This window comes from Equus quagga, chromosome 5, assembly GCF_021613505.1.
Source record: "Equus quagga isolate Etosha38 chromosome 5, UCLA_HA_Equagga_1.0, whole genome shotgun sequence".
NCBI classification, from domain to species: domain Eukaryota; kingdom Metazoa; phylum Chordata; class Mammalia; order Perissodactyla; family Equidae; genus Equus; species Equus quagga.
This window is the reverse complement of record NC_060271.1, coordinates 34,163,499-34,187,313: the sequence shown is the minus strand read 5'-3', so window position 1 is coordinate 34,187,313 and position 23,815 is coordinate 34,163,499. Positions and strand designations below refer to the sequence as shown.

The following is a 23,815-nucleotide window of genomic DNA, read 5'->3' as shown; positions in this document are numbered from 1 at the left end:
TGAGGTGTTGAGGTCCCCTACTATTATTGTATTATTGTTGATATCTCCTTTTAGTTTTGCTAGTAGTTGCTTTACGTACTTTGGTGCTCCTGTGTTGGGTGCATATATATTTATAAATGTTATGTCTTCTTGACATATAAACTTTTATCATTATAAACTGCCCCCTTTGTCTCTCTTCACCTGTTTTGCTTTGAAGTCTACTTTGTCTGATATAAGTATGGCGACACCTGCTTTCTTATGTTCATTACTAGCTTGGAGTATCATCTTCCATCCCTTCACTCTGAGTCTGTGTTTGTCTTTGGTGCTGAGGTGTGTTTCCTGGTGGCAGCATATTGTTGGGTCTTGTTCTTTAATCCATCCTGCCACTCTGTGTCTTTTGATTGGAGAGTTCAATCCATTTACATTTAGAGTGATTATTGAAATGTGGGGGCCTACCACTGCCATTTTATCACTTGTAGAAATATGATTTTTTGAAAATATCTAAAATCATTCACACTGTAGGTAATAATTATATTTTGTGACTTTTTCAGAACTTAAAGAATTATATTCAATTTGATATGACAATAACCTCCTATTTTGCTTAACTGCCTGCTTAGTAAAGTGCCTGTCCTATAGTAGGCACCCAATAAATATATACCTAATTAATGAATCAATTAAGGCCAAGACTAAGACACAGATACCTGCTATCACACCTGGAATTATATATTTTACCAGAAGTCTTAGCCAGTGGAATGAAACAACAAAAATAAATAGGTGTAAAATTTATAAAAAAATAGACAAAATTCTCATTTGCAGACACTACGATTTTCTTTGTGGATGATCCAAGAGACAATCACCATGGTTCACTAATAAGAGAATTTGATAGTTGCTAAATATCATAGCAATATACAAAACCAAAGGCATCCCTATGTATCACCAATAATCAATTAGAAAATGTAATGGAAGGAAAGATGCCATTCATGATAAGATAAAAAAATACAGGATTTCTAGAAAAAAATCTAATAAATATATGTGAAAACCTTTACGAAGAAAAGTTATAAAATATTAATCAAGAACATATAAGAAAACCTAAATTAATAGAGTAACATCATGTCATGTTCAGAGTTGGCAAGACTAAATATCATCAAGTCATCTATAAAATTCAATGCAATTCCAAAAGAAATCCCAATGGGAGATGCCATGGAATGTGAAAAGTGGATTCTAAAATTCATATGGAGGAGTAAAGGTCCAAGAATAACAAAAAAAAAAAAAACGTTTTTGAAGAAGAAGAAAGAGAGGGACCTCCTTTAGTTTCTATGAGGACTTACAAAGACATAGTGATTGGGCAAAGTGATATTACAGCAAGTGTAGACACATAGATGAGAGTAAGAAAAAGGAAACCCCGAAATAGATCTAAGCATAGGTGGAAATTGAGGGAGCATTAAAGTCGGAGGGGAAAGATCAGACTGTTCAACAAAAGGTGTTGAAATACGTGACCTTCCCTACGGAGATGCTAAATTAAATTCCTGCTTCATACTATACACAAAAGCCAATCCCAAATGGATTAAAGGATTCAAGTTCCGAGTGGAAAAACTAAAAATTTAGAACCAATAGAAGAATAATATCTTTATGACCTCAGAGTCACGAGAGACTTTTCAAACAAAATGCTAAAGCAGATTGGTAAGTTTTATGACATAAAACTCAAAAGCTTTTCTACTATATAAGCTATCCTGTACAGTTTACTGTATTGTGTAGTATACTATAGTATAAGTATGGTATATAACTCATATAGCACATAACTTACATAGTATAAGTTGTGCTATAGAGCATAGTACACTATATAAGTTTATAGTATAAAAGTTGAAAGCTTTTATACTAGACACCATAAATAAAGGTAAAATACAATTGACGTGCTTAGAGAATATATTTGCAACATACAGAGCAAAAGATTGATGTCTTGCTCTCCAGTCTCCTGCCTCCTGGAAGCAGCTGATACAGGAAGGAATGTACCCCCCTCACCTCACCCCTGCTCCCAAATAGAGCTGAGCAGGGGAAGGATGGGGATGGAGCTGGGAGGAAATAGGACCGTAATTAGCACAAATATGAACAGGTGTGCATTAAAGAGGACGCCCAAATGGCTGCTAAGTACATGCAAAACCACTCAGCTGCACTAACAGCTAGGGAGTTAAAACTAGTTAAAATGACAAGGATATACCATTTCCTACTCATGAGATTGGGAAATAAGGACAAGTGGAACATTGTCAAGTGCTGGCTGTGGTGCTGCTAGGAGTGTAAACTGGTACAAACATTAAGGACAGTATTTTGCAATAATTAGTAAAATTGAAAATGTGCATGTCGTATTCTTACCAAAAATGTCTAACCTAGTAACCATGAGGAAACAGTAAGACAAATTGAAACTGAGGGGTATTCTGCAAGTCTACTGGCCTGGATTCAAAAGTGTGAATGTCATAAAAGACAAAAAAAAAAAAAAAGATTGAGGAACTTTGTAGATTAAGGGAGACTGAAGAGGCACAACAGGTTGCCATGACAGGAAATGCAGCGCCTGATTCTTGTTTGGATTCTGAATTGGAAAAAAGCAAACAAATTGGATATAAAGGACCTTGGTGGGACAATAGGGAAAACTGGACATTAAGCATTTTTAATGTATAGTAGATAATTGTGTTCTATCAATGTTAAATTTCTTGAGTGTCGTAAGTGTGTTAAGTTATGTAAGAGAATGTCTTGTCTGGATGACAGATTGCTCAATTACTTCGGATGAAGTGTGTGGGGGACTGCTCTTGGCCACGCCAAGATATGTCTCTTTGGCATGAGGATTATTTGGGACAGGGAAGGAGGCTCTGAAGAGTGGAACTTGCTTGCCCTTTGTTAGGAGACATTTACATTGTAAAGGAAATCTCTGTGTGTAAAGGTCCCTCCCTCTCTGTACCAGGAAGAAGAGGGGGATGACTTTATCTCTAGAAACTCTTAATCAATACCAAAGGCAAGGACTTAAATCTGTATAATAATCTTATTCCTGTTTCTGATAACCTCCTGTAACTGACTCCCCCCATCCCCAACATCCTCCTTTGTCTTTGGCTGGACATGATATTTAAGGTGAGGGCTTCAGCCATTTTGGCAAGTTGCTCAGTTTGCCTGAGCCTCCCATGTATATATTTTATAAAGCTTTGTTTAATTTTCTCCTGCTATTCTGTCTCATGTGAATTTAATTCCTTCTCTGGCCAGACGAACCCAGAGAGGGTAGAGGAAATGTCTTCCTCCCCTAGAAGTGTCTGCAACTTACCCTCAAATGTGTGTGAGAGAGAAGTAAAGCAATTGTAGCAAAATGTTGGTGAGTTGAAGGATTTATGGGTGTTAATTGTTCTCATCTTGCAACTTTTCTGTAGATTTCAAAATAAAATTTTGGGAAAAAATGTGAATATTACTCAACATTGCCCTTTCCAATATATACCTTAGAATAAATCACTTCTATTGGGATGAACATGGATAGAGGGAACAAAGTAAGTTGCAAATGTTAAGTACACTCTCATTCCACTTGTGTAGAAATAGAAAGCAGGAAATAATGTTATATATTGTTTATGGATACACATCAATTTCATGATCTGGTTACCTGTGGGCAGAGAAGGAAGGAGCAGAGAAGGAAGGACAGAAGTAGGATGGGAGAGGGGACAATGAGAATTTCCATTTAACCTGTAAAGCTTTAATTTTTTTTTTTTTTAAAGATTGGCACCTGTGCTAACATCTTTTGCTGATGAGGATTATTTTGGGCTGGTTACTTTTGAAAACTGCAGACAGGAAAGAGGCTCTGAAAAGTGGAATTTACTTGCCCTTTGTTAAGAGACATTTACATTTGTAAGGGAGGTCTCCATCCGTGGGGGTGTCTCCCTCTCTGCACCAGGAAGGGGGGGGGATGACCTTATCTCTAGAAACTCTTAAAGGGGACAGCAAGGACATCCTGACTTAATCCAATCTGATTCTTACCTAAAGTTATAGGAACCACTCAAGAACCAGACCCCACCTGCACTGATACCATTTTAACGACCTTTTTTTTTTACATAATCTTTCCTTTGTCTTGTAAAGAGATAACTCACATACCTATGCCTTAAATTTAGCCATACCTTCAACCCGTGTTTGAAGCTCTTACTGCCCATGGGTCCTGTCCCCATGCTATTCCATATTATTCTCTGAATAAAAGTGCACTATTGCCAGACCTTGAGAGTCCAAGAAATCTTTCTTTCGACTCCTTGACTCACCAAGCCCGCATCATTGCCAATCTATTTTTTTCTTCTTCTCCCCAAATCCCCCCAGAACATAGTTGTATATTTTAGTGTGGGTCCTTCTAGTTGTGGCATGTGGGATGCCGCCCCAGCATGGCCTGATGAGTGGTGCCATGTCTGTGCCCAGGATCGGAGCCAGCGAAACACTGGGCTGCGGAAGCGGAGCGTGCGAACTTGACTACTCGGCCATGGGGCCAGCCTGTAAAGCTTTATTTCTTGAAAAAAAGAAAAAAAAACGAAAATCTGAAACCAAAGTGAAAGCTACTATGGACAAAAACGAAAAGAAAGAAAAATAAAAATTATTAATAGTGGTTATCTTGGGTAGATTATGGCAAAGGTTCACTTTTAACTTTACACATTTCTGGATTGTTTTTTAATGATTTTTTTGCTCCTCTCTGATCATGAGAAAAAAAAGATTTAATATCCATATTGTGTCAAGGACTATACCAATCAAATGAGGGGTTGCCAGTCTGAGTGAACGGAGTCCTAAGCTCGCCGGAGCGTCTGGTTAGCTGTGTCACCTTGGCCCACGCCCTGGACCCCCTGTCTGCACAGCCCTTGTCCCACAGTTAATGTCTATGTTGAACGGGATAAATCACAGTTTGTGCTTAGCCTCGTACTGGTACACGGTAAGCGCCCCATGCATGTTAACGCCGCAATTATTATCAGCGGCCGCTGTTGCTATTACTCCCCAGCTGCCCTGGCTGGGCTGGGGGCCCTCTCCACGCTGGGCTGGGCTTCTGTGTCCCTGCACTTCTGCAGTGTTTCTGACAGCGTGCTCACTCGTCAGGTCTCCACCATTAAACTCTGAGCAAAGAGACCCCGATTCATCTCTGCACCCGGACCCTCTGCCCAGTGGCTGGCACACAGTAGGTTCTCAGGAAATAATTTTTGAATGAATGATACCGCCACACTTCTGGCCACTGGTCCCCACTCTCAGAATTCACCTCTAGAAGTCTATTTGCTTCCTGGATGGCTCCAATTCCTCCTCTGACCCCCTTCCTCCCCATCTGTTTTCCTGGGCATCCCATCCCCAGGCTCTGCGTTCATGCTCCTGTCTCAGCAAAGACTAGGAACCCCCAGGTACTCAAATGGTCAAGTTGCTTAGCAGGGTGTCAGGTCCTTAAGGAAGTTTGAGCTCAGGGCCGAGGTGGCAGTGATTGCTCCAGGCTGAGGGGATTAGCCAGGCCTTGTGAAGCCGGATGAGGCCGTGACCTGGATAATTCAGGTCTCACATCCACCCCCACTGGAATTCTCTGGGTGGCTGCCCAGGCCCCTTTGCTGGAGAGCCAGCCCCAGGCTCGGAGAGTTTGCTGGACTTCCTGTGTCTGTGAAAGCAGCTGGGGGCTGAGCAGAGGAATGCCTGGCTGGGTCCAGGCAGAAGTTTCTCCTCACCATCTCCAGGCCTGTCTTCACCGCTCGCTTGCATTCTTGGCTTTAAGATTCTGGAGGCCAGGAGTCTGTTGGGATCTGCACCCCATGGACCTCAATGTTGTGGCTGGTGGTGGGGAGCCAGCAGGGCCCGGGGCTCCAGGCTCTGCCCGATGAGGCTGCTCATGGGGGCAGGCCGCAGGAGCGGGAGCTGAGGCCAGGCCAAAGAGGTCAGTTCCGGGCTTGGGGGCTGCACAAAGCTGGAGCGGGAGAGACTGGAGAAGGTGGGGGGGTGGGGGTGGTGTCTGGAGAGCAAAGCGGGGTCCCTGGGAAGGGAGGGCAAGGCACAGACCCTGTTGGAGGAGATCCCTCAGGCTGCTGGTGTCCTTTACTCATAACATATCAGACCTGGTGAGCTGTGTCGTTTTCAAGGAGGCAAGGCCACATCTCAAGGGAAGACGGGGGTGACCCAGAAGATGGAGGTGACCCAGAAGATGATACGTGAAATTAGGGGCAAAGCTGGGCTGGGCTATTGATAAGGTTAGAGTTGGGACTTGTTATGTTAATCTGAGGCCCTGCCTGAATTTCTTTTTAACCCAAGTCACATGAAAATATTCATCTTTAGGAAAAGGAATTGTCAACATTCCCTAACCTTTTCTGAGCATCCTCTGTGCGGCAGGCACTTTGGGGCACGGAGAAAGAAACGCGGAGACAGGGAAGGTGCCATTCCAGGCCCTTATGCGGGGGTCTTTCTCTTCCCTTCCTCCATCTTTCTCTGGCACTCCCCTCCCTCAACTCCCAGGCCTCCCCTCTCTCTGGAAGGCAGGCTAGCCTCAGGCTAAGTATACGTGGGGCCTTGGGAGTCAAACTGATCAGGTTCAACTCAGAGCTTAGCCACTTACCAGCTGTATGACATGGGTGTGTTACTGTCTTCCTTTGAGCCTCAGTGTCCTAATGCACAAACTGCATATGATAGTACTGCCTACATCATAGGACCACTTTAAGGATAAAATGGGATAAGCCACATAAAGAACTTAGCATGGTATCTGTGCTTAATAAGCATTAGCTATTTCTATTAGTCATTCAACACACCTTTTTTTTCTAGGACCCAATCTGTGCCATACAGTGTACAACTAGGTGCTGCCATGGGTAGGGATGAATGAGATGTCCTCAAGGATTCATTGTCTAGTTTGTTCATTCATTCATTGATTCAGTTAGGCAGTCAATAAATACATATGAAACCCTATGCTGGGCAGGGGAATGTCAAAAGACACAGTCCCTGTCCCCAAGTTGCTCACAGTCTGGGGGGAGACACTGTAATGGAATATGTTTGATGCTGTGATGAGGGAGCTCACAGGATGCTGGGAGAACACGGAGGAGGGGAACCCATCCCGTTTCGGGTAGCGTGGTGGGTGCAGTAGAAGGCTTTTTGGCAAAGGGAGACCTAACTTTCTCCTTGATTCTCCAACTCACAGGCTTGCTCCTGCTCCAGGACCTTTGCACTGCTCTTCCCTCTGCCTGGAACATTCTCCCCCAGGATATCCCCATAGCCTGCTCCCTCACCTCCTTCATAGCTTTGCTCAAATGTCACCTCTGCAGTGCGAACTTTCCTGGCCACCCTGTTTGAACTGGCTGCTCCCACCATCAGCCCCTCCCTCAACATGCACACGCACACAAACGCACATGCACACACCACTCCCATCCCCTCCCCTGCTTAATCTTTCTTCATAGCACTTAGCACCAGCCCTAAACTGTATATTTTATTTATTTGCTTGTCTATTTCTGTCTCCTCCCACCAGAACGCAGGGTCCATGCGGGCCACAAGGGTGGAGTTCTCATCTATTTTGTTCATTGCTGTTTCCCCAGAAGACAGCCTGGCACAGAACAGGTGCTACCAAACAGCTATTGCATGACAAGCATGTTAAGTCTAGAAAGAGGAGTAGGAGCTGAGCAAGAGAAGAAAGGCCAGGAACTAGCAGGTGAAAAGGGAGTGAGGGGAGAGAGGGAGAGAGATGCAGCGTGTTTGGGGAACCGAAGGGCTGGCACAGGCCTCTTCCCAGGGATGCGCTGGGGAGTGGATGGTGTCAAAGCAGGGCTGCGGACCTGGCGGCGGGGCCAGATCGCGAGGGGCCACGTGCCTGTGCGGGAGGCTGGTACCTCTGACTTTGGCAGCGTGTGATGTGTGCTGAAATGGAGGTTAGGAAGGTGGACCCAGGAACAGAGGAGGAAGCCGGGCACCCTGCCTGGCGGGTGTCAGGGAGGGCGGCTCAAAGGGGTGGCAGCTCGCCTTAGGCCCAAGGAGGGAGTTCAGACGTTGTTCTGGTGTCACGGGCATTCAGAGGCCTGGTCTCGTTTCCCGCTCCTCACGGGCAGATGCTGGATGATAGACTGTGGAGTGCAGCGGCTGATGGAGTCAGCTGTGTGTTCTTGGCGCCTCCCTAGGGCTCTGCCTGCAGGACTGGCTCCGGAAATGGCTGCTGGTTTGCTCTGGGATTGGAGGCAGGTGGAGTGGCCTGGAATCGACAGTGTTCTGGAACCCTGGATCTTGGATCTTGCCAAGCAGAGCAGTACCTGACCTAGGGTTTCTCCCCCCTCCAAGAAACAGGTGACAATACAGCATGGAGAAGCAAGGAGGCTTTCACCAGGTGAAAGAGAGGTCAAAGGGCATTCCAGGGGGAGGGAACAACAGACGCAAAGAGAGAAAGAAAGGCCGGTTTGGGGTATGTTTCTGAGAGTGAGCAGTTCAAGTGGTTTTTCAGATAAAACATAACGTGGACTTGTGATCAAGGAGGTGACTGGATTTGCATTTCCACCAACAGTCTCGATGAAAGGCGGACTTGAGCCCGTTATTGAAAAATAGCTGTCACCTATGGGTGACCAGACTGAGACCAAGATCGGCCAAGCTGCGTGTCCCTTTAGAGCAAGCTGCCAACTTACAGAACAGCTGAAATCCAGCGAGGCTGCCACCCCCTCCGGCCCTAACTGGTCCACCCACCCAATCATTCTTTTCGCTGCAGATAAGTATCGACCCCCAAATATGTACCAGGCTTTGTGCGGCTGCTGAGAGTAGGATGAAGAGCAGGACTGAGAGTTTCCTGCCCACTAGGGGTTGGGGTAGGAGACATAAATCATAAAAAGGTGAAGAAAGAAATTAGAGAGAGTTAAAGATGATGGTAAGTGCTACAAAGGAGAAACAGGAATGTGAGATTAACTGGGGGAGGAAGAGCTATCCTGGGTGGATGGTCAGGGAAGGCTTCCTGGAAGAGGTGCCATTTAAGATGAGACCTAATGCTAAGTATTAGTGTTCTATGCAGGGGGAGCAACCAATGCTAACCGCCTCAGTAGAAAAGCTTGGAATGTTCAAGAACAGGTTAACGTGAGAGCACACACTGTTACCGAATGTCACACCGGGTGGGCCCCCCGGAGCTCATCCAGTCCATATCCCGCTCAGCAGATGTTGCTCTTTGCATCCTCCCTGAATGTGACTCGGGCATGAATGAATGTTGGGGAGGGGGGACCCGGAAGGCAGGGAGCACAGAATATTTGACAGCCCTCTCCAGGCCACAGAGAAATGGAAGGGCTCCTGATTTTTCTGTTTTTCTTTAAAAATCCTGGTAGAATGTTAATTTTTTTCACACTTTTACAGACCTGTGAGCCCACGCTTCACAACTGGCATGACTGACTCCGTGTGCCCTCCGTGAGTCTCCCGTGTCCCCAAGGCTTCAAGAAAGCTCCTTTTCCCGAGAAGTCGAGCGGGGGCTTGTCCCACCCCTCAGCCTCCACCTCCCAGACCGAGTTTCTGTTTCTGAAAGTACCTCTGGGGACAGGAAACTCACCAGCCCCCAGACAGCTCGTCCTTTCAAGGACACTTGAGTTGCTAGAAAAAACTTCCCTGGGTGTAACCAAAATCTGACTCCTCAGAGGCCCGGCGCCTGGCGCTGCCCCCACAGTCTGGAGCCCCACAGCCCTTCAGAAACGTGGAGACGGAGGCTGGGCGCCCCAAGCCCCCTTCCAAACCCTAGGCAGCCCACATTCCCTCCATCCCACAGGCATCCCATGACCCGGACAGCCCCGTTTTCCAGAAACCCTCCTAGAGTGGGGTTCGGGACCAGGCACCTGTCTGAGGGCAGGTGGGCTAGGAGGCCCCGTCCTGGGCCCCGCACTCCTGCCACCACCGCCAAGACAGTGCTGCCCCTGTGACCTGACTGGTACCCGGCTTGGGGGTCACACATGTGATTGCTGGGCTGTGTCGCCCCACCCTGTCCTTGTGCGTGTAAGTTTTGGGGGTCTGGGGCAGGAGATATTCAGTCTCTTTTTATTGAACTCCCATCTCCTGGCTGTTGATGGAGGTCACTCTGGGACCCCCTCCGGAGAAAAGGCCAAACTCCTTAGCCTGGCACCCAAGGCTCTTCGTGACCTACCCAGCTGTGTCCCTTCAGCCAGCCCTTCCTAAATTCCTACTAGACAGGTCAAGAAAGTCCCCTTTCTGAGAAATCAAGTGGGGGCATGTTCCACCTTCCGAGTATAAAAACAGCAAGCATTTATTGAACTCTTACTCTGTGCCAGCACAATTCTGAACACCTGCCATGTGTCAACTCAGAACGTGGGGATGAGGCAGGTCAAGTGATTAACTCCCTTATTCAGCTTGGAAAACTGAGGCTCAGAGCAGTTAAACAACTTGCCCAGGGTCACACAGCTAATAAGTGGTGGTTCCAGGTGGTAAGAGCGTGGGCTCTTACCTGCCACGCATCCTGCTTCAATCAGTGGCGTGCGATTGTACATCTCTTTCCAACTCTGCAGTCAGTGACCTGTGTTAGTAGCATGACGTTGCCCGTGATGGGAGGGGTTACACTACAGAAATGGGCAAATGTTGAAAACCAGGGCTTTTTTTCTGCCTGGAGAGCCAGTTATTAAACATTTACTAGAAGACCCCTGCCGAACTCCCCACTACCTCATCAATTTGTCGTTCCCTGAACGAGCCACTGTAATTGATGCATGCCCGTGAGGCTGGCGTAGGCTGCTCCTTCTACTTAAAATGTCCTTCCTCACATTCTTGTTCTGGTGAACACCAATCCACTCTTTTTCTTTTTTTTTTTTCCAATTTTTAACTGTGGTAAAATACACAAACCCAAAATTTACCATCTTAACCATTTTATGTGTACAGTTCAATGGTATTAAATACATTTATAATGTTGGATGACCATCACCACCATCCATCTCTATAACTCTTTTCATCTTGTGAATAAAACTGAAACTCTATGCCCATTAAACACCAACTCCCCGTTCCCTTCTCCTCCCAGCACCTGGCAACCACCACTCTATTTTCTGTCTCTGATTTTGTCTACTCTAAGCACCTCATGTAAGTGGGACCAGACAGTATTTGTCTTTTCGTGGCTGGCTTATTTCACTTAGTGTAACGTCCTCAAGGTTCATCCAAGTCGTGGCGTGTGTAGCAGTTTCCTTCCTTTTTAGGGCTGAATAATATTCCACTGGATGGATAGATCATGTTTTGCTTATCCATTCTCCTGTTGCTGGACCCTTGGGCTGCTTCCACATTTTAGCTATTGCAAATAATGCTGCTATGAACACGGGTGTACAAATATCTCTTTGAGACTTTGCTTTCAATTCTTTTGGGCACATCCCCAGAAGTGAATTACTGGATCATATGGTAGTTCTACTTTTAATTTTTGAGGAGCCACCATACTGTTTTCCACAGCGACTGTACCATTTTCCATTCCTACCAACAGTGCACAAGGGTTCCAATTTCTCCAACCCACTCTTAGCAGGTGACTGCTCTTCCAGAAAGCCCTCAGTGATTCATGCTGGGATGGGGCCTCTAAAGTGCTTGCACAGTATTTACTCAGCAACCACTATGTCCTGGGTCTGAGCTCAGCACTTGAAACACAAATTTGCACAAGAGATGCTCTCTGCTCTCAAGGCGCCCACTCTCCCATTACTGATACACCTTGAGAGGCTCGGACTCAAGATTGAGTTCCATGGCGGGCCACTAGAGAGCCCTCCAGACGGAGAGCAATGGGGAGGGAGGTTGGGCATAAGGCAATAAGGAACGGTGAAGACTAGAGCAAAGCTAGACCCCTGTTCAGTCCACGGGGGCAGCTCCGGCTTCACTCCGGCCAGTCGTTGCCGTGTGGGAATCCAGAGCCAGGACTGCCAGATCTTTTAAAGAGAAGCCGGAAATTTGGATTCTGTCTGAGATCTCTTAACCTTTATACATTAGCAACTCACTCCATTTTCCTTTAGGGCGCTGTGTGGGACAAGCAAAGCGTTTCCAAGGGCTGCCTGTAGTCCCGGCCTGAAAGCTTAACCACAGCGCCAGTTCCACCCATCGAGCGAATATCGGGAATTATGAGCTGTAACTAACTCAGCTTTCACTTCTCCATTTTGTCTATAAGGAAATTGTGACACTTTGGGCAGATATCCTGTGAAAATCCCAATCATGCCTTTATCGGGTCTCAACCCCTGTGTGTAATGGAAAGAACATGGCCTTGGGTCACAGAGAGGTCAGGCTTAAGGTTCTGGGTCCAGCTTTACTAGCTGTGTGGCCTTGGGCTGTGAGCTGCCTGACGGCTGCCCCTCGGTGTCCTTACTCACGGAATGGGATCACGACGCCCCGTGAGGTTTTGGGTGGAGTAAAGATCACGAACACCGAACATGCCTTGTGCTTGTGGCACAGCGGATGCTCACTGAATACTGGGTCCCTCTTTCCCTCCTTCCTGAGCCATCAGCCTGTAATCCCCTCCAACGGGAAGTGCGAGAGTGGACCGTGTGTGTAATGAGTTCTATAACATTCCAGAGACGGGCAAGCTTCCTGTGGAAGAGGGATCACGGAGACTTCCTGGAGGAGGAGGACTCAGTGTAGACTTTCCGCCAGGAAGCCCAGGGCAATCCTGTTCTACGTGCCAGCCTCCTGGGGGGGCATCGAACCATTTGATGAGGCTGGGGTGTTTCAGCAGCTCGGGGTCTCAGGGCCAGAGAGCATCCGGTGTCTACGGTTGCTCTCCGAGCCTGCACAAGACACAGAAGTGCCAGAGAACGAGCATGCCCATGGGAGCGTTCATTCATTCCACGGATATTTCTTGAGGACCTACCAGGGGTCAGACCTTGTTCTAGGGGCTGGGGTCAGAAATGAATCGGCAGAATCCTGCCCTCAAGAGTCTCCCACTCTGCTGGGGGTGGAGGTTGTCGGGGTGTTTTAATTGCTGAAGTGTGATTGGCTGGATCCATGACCAGAGAGAGGGATGCTGGAGGGGCTGGGTTGTGGGGGAGACAGTGAGTTTAGTTCTGGGGCTCCTGGGGGACACTGAGCTAGAATATCAGGCAGCTGTTTGCACTTTATTTATTTAAACATATATTAAATTATACAAATTAAAAATATATATTCAAATAAATATTATAATTAGGATTCAAATACCGGCCTGTTTAAATTTAATAATAATTCAAATTACATTTAACAATTATATTTGAAGGGTGGGCTGGGACAGTAGGGTGAGTATGAGGGTAGAGATGGAAGAGTCAAGTATTCACTCAACAAACCTTACTGAGCACCTTCTATGTGCCAAGTGTTGGGGGGAGAGAAATGAAGCAGACACAGTGCCCGCCTGGTGGAGCTCTCACGTTAGCAGAAAAGCGTAATAGTAATGATGTCTGTAGTGGTTCTGATTCACTGAGCGGCTACTGGGTGCCAGGCACTGTGCTGAGCCGCTCTGCCTGCCTCATCTCATTGAGTTATCGCAATTATGAAACGAAGCTGATTCTACTATTCTCCTGTTTTACAGGTAATAAAATGGAGACCTGAAGAGGCCAGGTGACACGGAGTCAGAGGTGACACCTGGATTTGGATCCGGTTCTGTCTGACTTGAAGCTCAGGCTCTTCCACTCGACATTGTGCTTCCCCCTCATTCATTCATTCATGAATTCAATCATTTGTTCACTCTGTCACTGGTGAGTCAAAGCTAGTCCAGGCACCGCTCGGCTGGGCTAACTCCTGGACGTCTGCACAGAAATGAGACCGAAATCCCTGAACACGGAGGAGCTCACCGCGGGAGGGGTGAAGAGAAGGAGGGGCAGATCCCTTGAAAACACCCGCATTGGGGGGGCCAACAGAGAGGGGGATGAGCAGCAGGTGGGCAGAGGGCCGGGTGTGGCCTCTTGAAGACCAGAGGGAGGGAGAATCTTGAGAAGGAGGAGGTGGTCGGTGGGAGGAGTGCCTGAGAGAGGGAGAGCGCGAAGCCCGAGCTTGGGCATCGCCAGGCTTGGCGGGGTGGGATGTCCTGAGAGCCGGCTCAGGGACGCAGCACCGGGCTCAGACGGAAGTGGAGGCTTGTCTGTCCAGAGATGGGGCTTTTAGAGAAAAGAGAAAACTGGATGAGGTCAGCAGAGGCAAGGGACGTTTTCCATCTTTGGGCTTCCTTGTGTTTGGTTTAGGATGGCGAGGTGTGTGTGTGCCTGTAGGCAGCAGAAGGAGCTGGCGGACAAAGAGAAATGAAAAGCAGAACACAGAGCACTTCCCCTAAAGCTGTTATTGCCCTGGACGTATTGTCTATTTCCGATGCCTTTATTGTCTGTTTCCTTGACCTGAAGGGAAACTCATGGGGACCGGTCTCTGTCTAGTTCACAGGGGGTCCCCAGCAAAGTCAGGCATGCAGTAGACGCTCAATAAGTACTTCTTGTATTGAATCGAAATCACAGGCTTCTGCGGGGAGCCTCGTGGTTAGGTCCTGGGGAGAGACGGGTTCGTGAGGACCCGAAGGAGAGAGGGGCTTCTCTCTGATGCTGCCGCCAGGGGAGAGCGGGAGAGGAAAAGAAGTCAAGAGCAGTGAGAAGAGCGCATGTATGTGGGGGTCAGAGGGGTGGGGTAGGGATGGACAGAAGTGGAGAACGGAGCATAAGAACAATGGAGCTGCTGAGGTCCTCGCCAGAACCCTCTAGGAGGTTACTGATCATTTATTTATCAGCATTATTTTGCCACTGCTCTGTTACAAATGTGTTAATTCATTGAATCTTAACAACTGAGACACGCGAATTACAGTCACCCCTGAGGGATGTAGCTCGTAGGGGGAAGCCAGGATTTGGAGCTGATCCCGAGTCTGCAATTTTAACCCCGGAGCCGCCTGTCTCCCCACAGCCTAGTTCTATGCAGTACATTCCTCACCACCTCTGGGGCGTCAGGGGGTCTCATATTTTACAGGAACAGAGAAGCCTGGTGACTTGCCTGGGCTCACACAGCTGCTAAGTGACCCAGCAGGGACTCCAGCATGCTTCTCTCTAACTGCAAGCCTGGGGTTTTTCTCCTTCCCGAAGGAAGAAATGCAGGAATTCAGTAAGGAATCAGGTGCCAAAAAGGAGATGCCAGCAGGGTCTGGGGGACCACATTTTACAGCATCTTGAGAGTGGGGCTTTCCCAGGCTCCTGTGGGGCCCTTGCCTGGGAACAGGAGAGAGAGAGCTGAGGGCTGGCAGATCGGGAATAGGGGCAACGCTTCCAGTCTGGAGGGGATGCCGCCTGGCTGCCATGGCTGTTTCTGGGCTGAGGCCAGCAAGACGGGATGAAATGTGAGCAGGAGCGGGGGCTGGAGGACAGGACAAAGACCAGGCGTGGTGGGAGGGTGGGAGGCAGGCTGCCATGGGGGATTCCAGGTCTCTGGTCCCTGGTGGAGGAGAACCCTGGACCGTGGGTGGCCCCAGCCAGCCCGTCCCCAATGTCTCTCCTGAAGGCCACTCAGGTGCCGTGCCGTGCTTCAGGAAATCGCCATTTGAACACAGAGAGGATGAAGTCCCCAGGGGTCTGGAGTAGGGAGGTAGGGCTTCCCATGTGAGTTACCAGGAACCCCGGAGCAGGCCCACACAGGAGTGTGGGAGGAGGGCAGAGAGGCCCTAAAAGCAGGCGGGCCCCGGCCCGGCCACTCTCCAGCCTAAGGACAGAGAGAAGGTCTCGCTGGTGAGGAATCTCATTCGGGGACTGCTTTGCTGGGGAGTGTTGGGGGAGCAGGGCACGGAGAGGGGGCTGCAAGAGGAAACACCTGGCCACCTGGTGAGGGGAGCAGGGTACAGAGAGGGGGCTGCAAGAGGAAACAGCTGGCCACCTGGTGGGGGGAGCAGGGCACAGAGAGGCGCTGTGAGAGGAGACCCCTGGCCCTCATGTCTCCCCAACAGATGGAGGGGAGGTCTCAGCAGCGCCTTCTGTGTGGTGGGGTTTGGTGCTGTTCATCCTTTCCAGTCCTGGGGGGTCTTGGGGGCTGCTGCATGTGTACATGGAAGACCTGCCCCTGCAGTGACCTGGCCACTCCCCAGCCTCCACGTTTTCGTGCTTCCTTCGGGCTGTCTGACTCCACTCTTCCCACCTCTCATTACTGCGGCCACTGCTCCACTCCAAAATTATCCGGCGGCTGTGCTCATTGCCCTCTGTGGTTGCTTGATAAAAATAGCCAACCCCACATCCTTCTCCTGGGGGCCTGCTTTGGGCTCCATTGATGGCCATTGTCCTGGCCCCTGGGGGAGCTGCTTCAATGCGTCTGCCATGTTCTCTGTGAAACTTCTCTTGGATTCTTTCAGACTCCTTTGCACGGGGCCTTGTGCTGCTCCCTCACACCCACAGCCCACGTCCCAGGGTGTCCTAAAATGCACCTGGGATTTTGGTTTTATTCAGGTATGATGAAGCCAACAGATCGGGAGATGATCGCCATTTAAAAGATAGTTTGTTACTCACGCTTTCCAAGAGACAGGACACAGCACGCCATGCAGGGCCACACGAGGAAGCACCAGGCTGATCAGGAGGCAGAAGAAGTGAGCGAAAGCGTGGTACAGAGTCTTTATTGTGTTTTCCGCAGGAAAGGCAAGGCAGCGCAGCGTGGATGGCTTAGGATTGGCTAGCTTGAATAATTTCAGTCGACTCTGGGCTATAGGGGTGGTCCCTAGGTTTCTGGTCCTTGTCCTTGCGTGACTTCGGGCCGGGGAAATGTTGGCTTGGAGTGTGAGAGTCAGATAAAGGAAGTGGCTGGGCACGTGAGTTTCGGATTGATTGGTTTGCATATGAAAGGCACGCTCATAGGAGAGTCTTGCTATCTCTAGGCAGTCGCTAGTCGGGGGAGGGGCTGTCTCTTCCCAGCTCAGCAAGGCCCCCAAGATGTCAGAGCATCATAAAATATAGAAAACGAACAACATAATTAACACAGAGGGGCTGCTCAGAGGCAGTGGAGTGGAGTCAGTCAAAGGAGTAGATTCTTAGTCCTGGGCTGAGGCCTTGGGCCACTCACTTCCCCATCCTGAGCCTCGATTTCCTCATCTGTAAATCAACAGCTGCTGTTCCCTCATTCAGCAAATGAGTGTTAAAGGGACAGACGCTGTGCCAGCAGGTGGAACGGTACCCACCTGCCAGGGTTGCTGGTGGGTTTAAAGAGACAGTGGACAGTGTCTGACACATCGTAGGGGCCCAATACGTGGTAGCTGGTGTCTTCCTCCTGCTAGAGCTCCAGGAAGAAGCTGAGATCGATTGGCGTGGAAGGGCAGGGTCTAGGGCCATTTTCTTCAGCTGTTTAGAGCCCTCGGCGTGGAGGCCGTGGTGCACAGAACCCTCAGGAACGTTCTTGGAACTCGGAGGAGCTGCTGGACAAAGGATGGCATGGAGAGGCCAGCCCAGTGGTCAGGAGCCCTGGGGAGTCAGAGATTGTGTGTTTGCAGCCAGGCATTGGGAGGTGCCAGGGGCTCGGGGCAGAAGAGACCACTGCACTCAGGGATCAGAGATGGCAGGGCACCGAAGGGGCCATCCCGGCAGACCATAGGCCAGCTGAGCAGCTCTGGATAAACCAGGACTTTGGGATCCAGAGAGCGAAGGGAAGCAGGCAGCTATCAGTAAGGAACCTCTGAGAGGCCAAGTTAGAATCAGGTGCTGGCCCAAGACATGTGGAATTTCCTCTGCTTTCAGGATGTGATTTGTTTGGAGTGAAGGCCAGTGATTCATGTGTTTGCCCAAGGCAGAGGCTGGGGAGGGAAGCTGGGGCCCCCAGGCTCCTCTGCTCACAAGACAGCACATCCCTCTGGTGGGAGTCTGTGTGGTGCGTGAGGGTCACTGGGCTTGAACCCTGCCTCCACTTCTTACTAGCTGTGTGACTTCTGGCAAGTTCCTTGAGCTCTCTGAGCCTCCATTTCTCCACTGGCAAAATGGGAACAACGATACCCACCTTTCAGAGCTGTCATGAGCACCCGGGTTCGACTTATTCTCTAGGTAGACACAGGCCCTGGGGCCCATGAAAATGTTAATTTTAAATTCTTTTAAAACCAGGAGAAAAAAACGAATATAGTAATGATGAATACATAATAATAACTGCAGCCTGGATTGTAATTGTTTTTATACCAATGCAGTTGTAAACTATAATTTCAAAAGAATTTGTTTTTGGAAGAAGGGGCCTATGAAAGCAAAAGTGCTTGAGACCCAGAAGAGCCATGACAAGGCCCTGAAAGCCCCGTCAGGGGGTGGGGGCGGGCGCTGTTCACGCTTCATTCCAGAGCGCATACTCAGCCGGCAGTATTCTCAGCGTCGTCGGGAGAAGAGGCGGAGTCCACCCAGTTTATGCCCTCAGAACACGGGCCAGAAAGACATTCTTGAAAACAGGCCCTCAGCACCATAAAGGAGATAAAAGGAATACGAGACTTGGAACAATCTGTTTCTCTTCTGCACCCCCCGACCCGCTGTACCAGTCGCTCCCTTTGTCCCGTTTTCTTTTCTCCCTGTCAGGTCCTTGCATCCTTCATGCAGAGCTGTGTGCAGGTTGTGCCAATTTCCATCCCTCGCTTCTTCCCCCAAATCTCCATTTAAGAATCCTGCCCGTTTCTCTGGTTACTTTTGGCCATTTTTGTGGAGCGTGCAACTGTGTCGGGGGCATTTGTGGTGAGAAGGTCCTTTCCCATCTCTACTGGGGACAATACCCCACAAATGCCCCTCTGCCCCCAGGGACCCTTTGGATCAACTCCTTGAGATTTCTGCCTCATCTTTTCTGGCTAGGGTTGCCCAGTTATTGCCCATCACTCGAGCGTGGGGCCTGGGGGGGAGCAGGGGTGGGGTCTGAATGGGCCATGGGAGCATCTCCTGATAGACATGTTATGGGATGTGTTTTCTTTTCCAGAAGCCCAGAGATGAAGGACCTCCTCACGCTGGCTTGGTTCCTGGCTTGCAGTAAGTGCTTGCTCCACGACCTCTGAACTAACGACCTTCCACCCTGTAGGAGCAGTAGGGTAGTGGAAAGGAGACCAGTCTTTGAGGTCCTAGAGGCTTGAGTTTGAATCTCTGCTCTGCACTTATTGTGTAGACGTCAGCAAGAGCCTTCGCCTCTCTGAGCCTCTGTTCCTCATCTGTGACACAGGGTAGTATTCAGCCAACAGGTCTGGCTGTGGCAGGATGATAGGACATGCATGATGTGTGAAGGTTGAGCTATGTGGGCAGCATCCGCGGCTTGTGTCGGGGAAGTGGGAGAATTCCCCCACCCCCCGCCCCTTTTCCTTAAGGTTCTTATGGCTGGTCAAATAATTAAAAAGGCAGGTTAGCAGGAGAAAATCAAACAAAGTTTAATAGCAAGTATACATGGGAGAAACTCAGGAAAAACTGAGCAACTCAGGCATCTGCCGAGGCTGCCTGTTTCAGTATCTTCAGCTACAGACAAGGACTATGTCTGGAGTAGTGGTTTGGGGCTTCAAAGGGCAGGAAGGCAACCCACAGGGAAATGGAAAAGCAAATGTTTGGCAAATAGAACTTTGATAAGAGTGGGTTTAGCCAGGCTCCTCCCAGACTACCGGAACCAGAGATAACACAGAGTTATCTATGGCAAAGGCTTGTCCTGGGGACAGGCCTCGATTTTAAATTTCTTTCAGGCAGTTAGTGGGGAAAGGTCAAATGTTCTTCCTGAGTCTGAGCCTTTATTGTCTTAGCTCGAAATATTCCGCCTACCAGAGTGGCGCATCTTGGGGCGGCCTGCCCTGAACTCCATCAGTTCCGTCCTCTGAACCTTTTCTGGAAGTTTCACATATAAAAAGCTGATCTGGGGGCTGTGGAGAGAAAAATCGAGTTAGTAGCTGAGTGGTAAGAAATCTGCAAAGAGAGAAAAGAACTTAGATTAGAATGAGGGTAAACAAGCAGAAAAGGACAAACCATAGCACAATTCCCCACACTCCATTAAACCAGTTCCCCAATCCTGGAAATAAGTCAGACCAATAAAATGTGTGAGCTTCGTTTATCTGATGGAAAATGTCAATCATCTCTTTTAATAGATGTAAGTTAGATACTCCTTGCCCAGTCTGATTCACGTAAAAGTGACATTTTTCCCCGATGGTTGCACAGGCTCCTCCTTGCTGGGCAGTCAGTGTATCCAGAGCACGTTGACTCTGGAGCCCCACAGAGGCCGGGGTGCTCATCTCTGACTGGAGTATTTTCACAGTTTGCGTGGTGGCGTTGAACTCTTGTTCCATCACCATGGAGAGATTTAAGATTGCCTTTTCCAACTCGTAATCTCCAAAGCTGGGGAATAAGACTCTCAATGCGGAGAAGAACTCGGAGCTGTGATACACAAGCGCATTGTGCCGCTTCCCCGACACTTGCAAATGTGGGAGGCAGATTTTTGACTCTGATGCCGAACAAAATAAGATAAAGCCAAAACAAAAACAAGCCCAGGATATAAATACTGCATTCCAAGTTTCCTGGGTCGTTCTCTAGGCTACCTACCCCACCTGCTGGCCCCTCCCAGCTGAAGGTAGCTGCTGGGGGAAGGTTGGGGGGAGCCGGCTTTAGGCCTCACCTAACCATGTACACAGCCGCCGACAGGCTACCCCAGTCTTTGATGCCTTGCCAGATCCCTGGAGACCCCAGGAGGAGCGGAAGCCTAGTGCACGGGGAGAACCTCAGGGCCACTGTGAAACCCCGGGCAAGGTGCTTAACCCTCCAAGCTACAGTTTCTCAGTCTGCAAGATGAGGGAGCTGGCTTCAGTGATCTCTGAGGTCTGCTCTAGGCTTCTGTGCCTTATCTTGTACATGGCATTAGTTTCCTGGGAGGGAGGGGTGCATTGTCAGGACAGAGGGGGGCGCCTGTCTGCCTGCTTCATACGGATACCATGTTCATTATACCTAACATTTCTTGATCGCTTACTGTGTGTCTGTCACTGTGCATCTGTCACTGTGCTCAAAATTTACTTACCTTATTTTAACACTCATGACAACTCCAAGAGGTAGGTGTTCATTGTAGGTGCCCGTTTTGCAGATGAGGAAACTGAGGCTCAGAGAGATTAAGTGACCTATTCAACACCTTGCTGTGAATCAACGGCAGAGTCAGGATTTGAACCCAGGCTTGCTCCCTCTCCAAGTCCAAACTTTTAACCGTTCCTCCATACTGCTTGCGCTCACCTTTCTTGTTCCTCTCCCACTAATGGGAAGAGTGAAAAAGAGACACCTGGGTCCCTCTAAGCCCCAGCGTGGGAGAAAGGGCAGGAGCATGCTGGGGAAGTGGCCAGGAGCAGCCGTGCCTGGGTTTCATCTGGGGACGTGGGCTGTCTTTCAGGTGTGCCTGCTGTGCCAGGGAGCTTGCTGGACCTGAGGTCAATGATTGAGAAAGTGACTGGAAAGACCGCCCTGACCAACTATGGCTTCTACGGCTGTTACTGTGGCTGGGGCGGTCGAGGCACCCCCAAAGATGGTACCGACTGGTGAGCTGATTATCATAACGGCGCTTTATGCTCCAGGCTCTGCACCCACATTATCTCATTTAATTCTACGTTGATGCTGGTAGATGAGCATCAAAGCCCCGTTTTTCTACAAAACTGAGCTTCAGAGAGGTTAACTGACTTGCCCAGGATATGTCTAGTAACCCCCAAATCTCAGTGGCCTAATATATCCATTGGTCTGTTGCTACATCATAAATCATCTTAAAACGTAGAGGCTTAAAGTGACGATGACCATATGTTTTGCAAAGAATCTGCCATTTGGGCAGGGCTTAATGGTGTTGATGCATATAATCAATAATTATTCTGCAGTACAGAAAAAAGAGAGTTTTAATTGAGCCTAAACCGAGGACTATAGCCCAGGAGCTGCAGCCTTCAAAGGAAGAAAACGCTCCACAGAAGAATGATCAGCAGCTATACACAATTTTCAAACAAAGAAACTGACATCAAGCATGACAGGGATACATTCTTTCAAGGGTTCAAGGGGATATTTTGTTACAGATTAGCATACATGGCGGGTCAACATGACCCTGGCACCTTGGGAATGACTTATCTGGGGTCATAAGAAGGGAGGCATTAACTGCTATCTTCAAAGTGCCCATTCTTTACTCCAGGGTAATGATTAAAGCAGATGGACAATGTAGGTTTGAAAGGACGTCAGTCAGGCTTCTTTGGTTTACTTAAAATTTAGCTCAAATCAGGTTTAACCCAGAATGGCGTCCCCATACACCTCAGGATGTAAAAATGTCTTATATCCGTGGGACGGCTTGTCTCTGCTCTGCCTGGTTTCAGCTTGGGCAGCTCGACTGAGGCTGGATTATCCACTTTCCAGCTGGCTCACTCCAATGGCTGGCAAATTGTCGCTGTCTGCGGGCTGGCAGCTCACATGAGGCTGTGGCCTAGGGGCCTCGGTTCCTCTCACTCAGGCCCCTCCAAGGCTGTTTGGACCTCCTCACAGCACAGTGACTCTTGGGTTCCAGGAGTGAGTGTCCCAAGACCGCAAGACAAAAAGAGTATGGCATTTTTATGATCTGGCCTCACAAGTTCCATGGTGTTGCTTCCCGTGTCCTCTTGGTCCAGGCGGTCACAAAGGGTTTAAGAGGGAGGGGACCTAGACCCCAGCTCTTGATTGGGAAGTATCCAAATTCTAGAAGAACATGTGAAATGGGAGAGATGGAAGATTGCTGGGAAAGAGTTGCCCTGAGCTCACATCTGTTGCCAATCTTCCTCTCTGCCTCTCTTTTCTTTTTTCCTTCCCCAAAGCCCCAGTGCATAGTTGTATATTCTGGTTGTAGGTTCTTGTAGTTCTTCTGTGTGAGCTGCTGCCACAGCATGGCTACTGACAGACGAGTGGTATGGTTCCACGCCTGGGAACCGAACCCAGGCTGCTGAAGCAGAGTGCACTGAACTTTAACCACTAGGCCATTGGGCCTGGCTCCCAGAAGATTATTTTTGTTCACGTAACAGTTCAATTTGAATCATATGTTGACTCTGGGACTCAGGTTCCTTCCGTCTTGTGGCTCTGCCATCCCTATGGCCTCAGAGCCTCCTGCTGAGAGATGGAGAAAGAGAGAAAGCGGAGGATAGTGTGGGAGGTTTTTATGGGTCTGTCTGGAAGTGGTGTACATCACTTCTGCCCACATTCTTGGGGTAGCCTAGTCATGTGACCACATGTACCTGCAAGGGATGCTGGGAAATGTAGTCTTGCTGTGAGCCCAGGAGGAAAAAGTGGGTCAGTGAACTGCTAGCTAGTGGCAAAACAGGGTAGTACTCAGCCATATTATTAGATTCTTTCTCTGCCAGATCACACCCCCCAAGATGGCCTCTGCCCCTCCCACTCAGGATGGAAGTGTCTTGTGTTGACAGGTGCTGTTGGGTGCATGACCATTGCTATGGGCAGCTGGAGGAGAAAGGCTGCCACATCCGGATGCAGTCCTACAAATACAGATTCACACGGGGCCTGGTCACCTGTGGTAAGGCTGGGGCTTCCCATTCAGGCCACTGGAAGAGGCTGGGTCTCTGCTGGCTCTGAGGTCAGCTGCCCCTAAGGGTCAGCCAGCCTGTATCTTGTTGGGGGGCAGAGCTGGGGGCAAGAGGGACAGGATTACTGCAGGTGTATCTGACTTCCAGGGGAAGGGCTGAAACATTTTAGACTGAGCAGTCTCAGTGCCAGGTGCTTTGCATACCTCCTTTTACTTGTTCTCCCAAAATACCCTGTGGGGTAGGCTTGGTCTGTCCATTTTACAGATGAGGAAACGGAGACTCAAAGGCTTGCCAGTGCACACAGCTAGAATTGGGATTCAAGCTCGGGTCCATCTGAGTTCAAAGCTGTCTCCTCTCCAAGAACTGGTGTTCCTCTGGAGCAAAGGCCGTCTCTACCATCAGACTGGGAACTCCCAAGGGGAGGGAATGTGTCCTTCGTCAGACTAGGAACTCCTTGAGGATAGCAGCTGT

The 23,815-nt window shown here is 49.1% G+C and overlaps 1 protein-coding gene across 9 annotated transcripts in view; it reads left to right on the top strand.

Annotated features, from left to right (window-relative positions):
* Positions 1–5,647: 5,647 nt before the first annotated feature.
* PLA2G5 (phospholipase A2 group V) overlaps positions 5,648–23,815 on the top strand; it is a 20,062-nt gene continuing 1,894 nt past the window's right edge. The window contains exons 1-8 of one of the 9 annotated variants that reach the window (XM_046660168.1): positions 5,648–5,875; positions 7,445–7,533; positions 8,088–8,250; positions 8,465–9,918; positions 13,442–13,607; positions 18,784–18,833; positions 21,202–21,346; positions 23,228–23,334. In XM_046660168.1, coding sequence (XP_046516124.1) covers positions 18,794–18,833; positions 21,202–21,346; positions 23,228–23,334 — 292 coding nt within the window. In that variant the 5' untranslated portion in view covers positions 5,648–5,875; positions 7,445–7,533; positions 8,088–8,250; ... (1 more) ...; positions 13,442–13,607; positions 18,784–18,793. Of the gene's footprint in view, positions 5,876–7,444; positions 7,534–8,087; positions 8,291–8,464; positions 9,919–13,441; positions 13,608–14,576; positions 18,834–21,201; positions 21,347–23,227; positions 23,335–23,815 lie in introns of those variants that run through there. The other 8 variants (XM_046660167.1, XM_046660170.1, XM_046660169.1 and 5 more) reach the window with 8 other exon arrangements.